Here is a 5,699-nt window from a genome sequence, read left to right as displayed (position 1 = left end):
AAGAGTTTGGTGTTAAGTTGTGAAAGTTTGCCCCAAATGAATTGTGAAGTGGAGCTGTCCTGCTATAAGAAGTGGCTCTTGAAAATTGGTAATTTTATGATTTACTCAAACAATTCATAATATTTTATTGAACTAATTGACACGCCGCAACGCGGCACACACTCGCACTCGTAAATATTGAGCGACGTAACATTATATTTATTATTTAATTACCATAAAGCAAATACAGGAATATCCTGGCAGCTCCCGAACAAATTGATTGTTTATTGCAGACACACATTAGCAGACGCAGTGGCAATTTCAGTCACAGTTATTGTATTTCGGCACTGTCACATGCTGCGTACACGCAATGTGGCGAAGAGATTCCGGCCTCCCGAAGGCAAAACCAAAGCCGCCACAAATAATTCACCAGCCGGGATGGTGGGGATGGGAGTTATGAAACACAACCGCTGGCCAAGGCGAATTATGAACGGGGACTAGAACAAAATGGAGAGCGCAAGTGCGAGTCGAAGTGGTAGTGGTGGTGAGGGAGGTAGGAAGCAAGAGCGGATGCTGTGAGACTGTCACAACTGCGGCAACAGTAATTGCCAATGTTCACTGTCCACGAGACCAGTACAATCCTGTCGACCATTTGGGAAGCGCGCTGCCTTTTCTGCTTTATTAATGCACTTTATAGCTGGGTGGCGAGTGGAGGACAGGGAGCATAGTGGGTGATTTGGTGGTTTTAGCGGCTCGGTGTCAGTAGGTGCGGACTACATAACTCCCAGCATAATTTTAATGTGCGTGGCAGCAACGAGAACAAACTAAACAACAAGCATAAAACAAAAAGGTTTGGAAACAAAGTGCCAGCCATGGGAACAACCGAATGCCCTATAAACATTCTCCTTCTCTATCCCTATCGAAAATATTCACAAAGATAAAGAGCTCTATTCTACCGTATAAAACAGGGGAAAAAATACTCGTAAAAAACCAAGGATGGTACAACGGAAACAAAAGAGAGCGGGCCAAGTGGGGATATGCTCGTACTCGTGCTGGTTGTATTGTCACTGTTTAGTTGGTAGTGGTTATTTATGTGCCATTAGCAAGTACCAAAACGCATTTGGAGGTTGGGTAAGGAGCAGGCCTACTCCACTCGATTTATGCTCCAAGCGGCACGGCCAAAATGGCTCATAAATTCTGGCTGCACGACGAAAAGTGTGCAACTGGTTTCAATATTTCGGCGTCTCTTATTATCAACAGCAATCATTTATACCTCTCAGTGCTCCTCCTCTTCGTGTGCTTCTTTTTTATACACACACACACACACACGCACACATACATAGATGCTCTCGAGTCTCATTGTCGAGTCGTGGGCCTGTTTTATCGGCGTTTGTTTTACTTCCGACATCGGAACCAGAAACGGAAATTTCTCATTTCAGTACATTTCCGCCTCGCGCGAGCACACACACACGCAGACAAGAGTGCTGGTGGAGAGACAGAGGGAAAGAAGAGAGGTTGAGTAGGGGAAACATATGCAGATCGTATTCATAATATGGTGGATAGGGTAAGAGTAGGTCGGGTTTGCTTAAAATGAAAAATAAACAGGAGAATCGTATCCAAAGGCAGGGCACAAGTATCATTGTAACAAATATGCCTGTATTAGAAACGATAAAAGTATACAAGGCAGTAGCTAGAGGAGAAAGGAGAAATGAGAAGTGGCAACGAGAACAAGCACAGAAAATCGCCAGCAAAATGTTTTAAAAACTGCCAAAGGCGTAATTTTTCCTTTCAAGTCTTCGCTTTTGTCTTTGGCTAAGGAATTTTCCCAGAACTTTGACTTGATATTGCGCATGATGGAGGAGGGTCTCGGGGCCGAAGAGTCGGAGAGTCTAGCTACTAGGTCGATGGCAGTTGACATCGGGTTGTTGTTTTACATATTTCCCCTCATGTTTATTGTAATTTTCTCTTTGTTGTTCATTTACGAGTATGTCATTGTGTTACTGTGATTTTCTTGTGTCTAATGCCAACATGTGGATACAAGCATTTCAACGTCAATGTGAACGCTGACCAACTTAGAGTGCGTTCATAAGTAAAGTAAAGTGCTTTAAATTATTTTAAATATTTGTATCTGACATCTAAAACAAAATCAACGTAGTAATTCATCTAGTACTCGCATGAGCTTAGTTTCGGAATCTACAAAAATTAGTTTCTCGACAGTAAGAAGAAATAATTATTTCAATATTTATTCAGAGATGAATTCAGCGATAGATCTAATATCTGCGGTGGAAGGAACAACCCACAACGCAATTTCAATGGATTCCACAACTGTTCAGGAATCGTTAGCAAGCCAAGCTTCGCCTGTGGCCAACTCAACCCCAATTCGGGCTGGGCGACTGACCGGTGCCTTTAACTCTCCGTTCATGCCTCGCATTCCACTATCTTTGGCCCACATCAAGGGACGATCAGGTGTTATTAGACAGCCTTCGGTTGTCTACTCGCCGAATTTCTTGCGTCGCATACCCAGAACTTTTTCGCAGATCAAGGGACGACCACGTAGAAAAATTCCCCAAAATCTTAATCCAAATGCAAAATATACTTCGAGTTTGAATGAAACCAACTCATCGCCCGTGCCTCCTGTCAGCACTTCCCTTGAGCACGTGAGTATATATTGAAAAACTAAAACCTATTGTAAGTAATTGTTCCACTCAGTTGTTTGAAGCTGAATTGGTAGACGTGGAAGTGGTTGGGTCAGCTGTGGAAGCAGCTGGGTCAGCTGCAGAAGTTTTTGGAACAACATTTACACTCCTTGGAGAAGCTATGCTCTCGGAGGAGCTGCGGGTGACAGAGCCACAAGCCCTGCCAGCGCCGGAGGAGATGACTGACACAAAATCCGCATTCCCATGTTCTATATCATAATCAAATAACATTTAAAGAAAACACAAAACTGTTGTTGTTGTTGCCCCTAACACCACATAATGTACTACAAAATCCTTCAATTAACTTTGGCGCTGCATAAATAAAATATATTACACCTCCCCGACTCTCAGTATCAAAGATGTCGAGGGTCTAGAAAACGTTGCGTTAATTTAACACGTAGATTGGTATTAGGGAGTCTCCTACCCATTTATTCGCTCACCTGTACAACTCTTTTCATTATGTTGCCCAGAACTTCCACTCGAGTGAATTTCTGGGCGAACGAATTCAATTTGCATATTTTGACAGAAGAGCCGAACGGAGAACAAAAAATGTGACCCAGAAGAGAAATGAATGCCTGGCGCTAATTACAAGAATTTATTGAAATCAAAAGTGTCCACTGGCAGAGAGTTTGGGGGAGGGCAAAAGAATGGCCTGCGATGGGTGGTGAAAATCAGCTTTTCCCCTACCAGGGCTGAGCGAACGGGTCTTTTGGGCTCCAATTATTGACACTTGACCAAACGGCCAAGCGACCAAAATGGTAATTTCTATTAAAAACTTTACGAACAATTTTTGTTGGAAAGAATTTTCTCTGATACTTTTTCTCCTGTTTTTTGGGTCATTTTTGTTTGAAGCCAACGAAGTAATGAAAGTGCTGGGACGAACAGAAAAGTTTTCGATTTCAGTGCTTTTACAAATTGGCATTAATTAATTTTCAATGTTTTTTTCGCCTCTTTTTATTCTTAGTCTCGCACTTGGAGTTTTTTGGCAAATTGCATTTGGTTTTTAATGAAAAATATTTACCAATTTGTACGGCATCAAAAAACACTGAAGGGGCAGCGGAGTTTACATTCTATTCCTAATCCTACAGAATCCAGCAGTACAGCAAGGGAAACTCAACTAAACACATAAATACAGTCAAATATATACACATCTCAACACTGGTGTTGTTCTTGAACTCGCTGCATACTTTTTTCAATTAAAACCATCCCCAGCTTGGAGCCACAAATACATTTTTGTGTGTGTTTTTTTTCTACTTTTTTTGGATTTACCGAGCTGCAAAATATAATCTTTCATTTCGGCGGGACCCTGCTCTACCTTCAACTGTGAGAGTCATATAAATAATTCCTTTTCATTATATTTTTGTACAACTTTTCGCGCGTGTTCTTTTTTTTATGCTACTTGTTTCGTATCTTCTTGCGGCTGGCCATGTGCCTAATATGAATTTTATGCAAAAAGCGCTTTGGTATGGTTGGGCAAGGGCATGGGCACGGGCTCTAGAGAGATAGGAGGAAGCCTGGCTTTGGCCATAATGCTTAACAGGTTGTGTTACCCTTTTTTACCTCGGCGTGTGGCATTAAAAAATTTAATGTTGGTATTATGGCACGCGAAACTGTTAAAAGAAATTCGTGGAAGAATGTTAAAGAAACAAAAATATAAAACCGTTCCCTCATTCATAAAGTTAACCATTTATCCATATTTATACTGTTAATAAGTTGGGTACAAATTTGGAAAAATCATTAAAAAAAGAAAGCAGGTGTATGGGTGAGCTTAAGACTTTATGCTGCCTGAACTTCCATCGCTTTTCTCAGATTTTGCAGTTAAGTATTGTGTTGGGGTCACCAGGTTAGACACCTTTCTTCTTTGTTGCATCTGAGAGACTAAGATCATTCAATTAATGCTCTTTAAAATCGATAATCTCCAAGTTGTTCCCAAAGTTCCGGCCATTCTTTATCATCATGCCAAACATTAGGAAATTTACAAACTGCTAGAAAACTTTTGTGTTGTTTTATTGCAACCAACATCAGTTGGCCAAATATAAAAACTTTTCAGCACAGTATCTATGTACATCTATGTACATAGATACATATATGTATGTACATATATGTGAAAAAAAGTGTCCAGTAAAGTCGTGTGAAGAAAAGTTTTCCTCGCAGAAAGGGGCGAGGGCTATAAACTTGAGTTTGCAGAGTGGTTTTTTGTTTTCCCCAACACGCTTCGCAGTTCGATGTGGTCAAGTTTTGCTCACTAAGCGAAACTAATGTCAAAGTGGCGAAGCGCGAAAAGAGTTGCTCCACTCCGCTCTGCTCCAGCCAGCCCCCACGACGGGAAAATGTTGGAAAACTAAGAAAAATGAGACGATAATGGCTGCGATATTACTCCAAAAGCAGAGTGCTCTGGGCTCCTCATAAAGATGGAGGTTTTATTACATCAAACTTCGGCCCCGAACCATAGAAATCAAATTCGCTAATCATCGGATCTGACTTACTTATATTCGTACAGGATTATACATACTCGTACATATGTATGTACATCTCCACCAAGGCCATAAATCACTTTGCGTAAAAATAGAATCAGATTTAAATGAATGCGGCAAACAAACCGATAAGTAGTATTCATTAGGGTCAGTCTGTCGTAAACAATGCACAATAATAAATAATATTGGAGCTACCTTTTGTATTTGATTTCAAAAGGGCCCCGCCATGCTCCACTTTCTATGGAAGACCTCTTCATTCCTCGTCGCCTTTGTTCGTGCCACTTCTGGCCACATTGACAATTTGGCGGAAAATTTGAGCACGTGGAGCAGCTGAATTTCATTGATGAGCTCGACAATTCTTGGCAATGTCAAAAGTGAAAGAGAGATGACGAAATGACTTCTGAAGCTTTGACTCTGCGTGGGTGTCAAAGAATTCAATACTTTGGTGTGTACTTACGAGACTAGCCATGTTCTTGCATGGTTGTCAAAGGTATTCACATTTTGCTTTGATCCCATTTCCAGCTAACCTTAAATTATGAAGCACCCAAAT

The 5,699-nt window shown here is 41.1% G+C and overlaps 1 protein-coding gene across 1 annotated transcript; it reads left to right on the top strand.

Moving 5' to 3' along the window:
• The first annotated feature begins 2,200 nt into the window (after positions 1-2,200).
• Positions 2,201-3,004, top strand: LOC117584246. Its single transcript, XM_034273048.1, has 2 exons — positions 2,201-2,636; positions 2,689-3,004. Exons 1-2 carry the CDS (start codon positions 2,232-2,234, stop codon positions 2,893-2,895), a joined length of 612 nt encoding a protein of 203 aa, XP_034128939.1. The 5' UTR covers positions 2,201-2,231; the 3' UTR covers positions 2,896-3,004.
• The last annotated feature ends 2,695 nt before the right edge of the window (positions 3,005-5,699 follow it).

This window comes from Drosophila guanche, unplaced genomic scaffold (assembly GCF_900245975.1).
Source record: "Drosophila guanche unplaced genomic scaffold, DGUA_6, whole genome shotgun sequence".
In the NCBI taxonomy this organism is placed as follows: Eukaryota; Metazoa; Arthropoda; class Insecta; order Diptera; family Drosophilidae; genus Drosophila; species Drosophila guanche.
Note: the sequence above shows the minus strand (reverse complement) of the source record. Positions and strands in the feature narration are given on the sequence as shown.

Excerpts from the sequence above, each read along its gene's own strand:
- LOC117584246 (XM_034273048.1), top strand. The coding sequence starts at position 2,232 with ATGAATTCAGCGATAGATCTAATATCTGCGGTGGAAGGAACAACCCAC. Across the intron at positions 2,637-2,688 it reads TCAGCACTTCCCTTGAGCAC|TTGTTTGAAGCTGAATTGGT; the intron begins GTGAGTATATAT and ends TGTTCCACTCAG.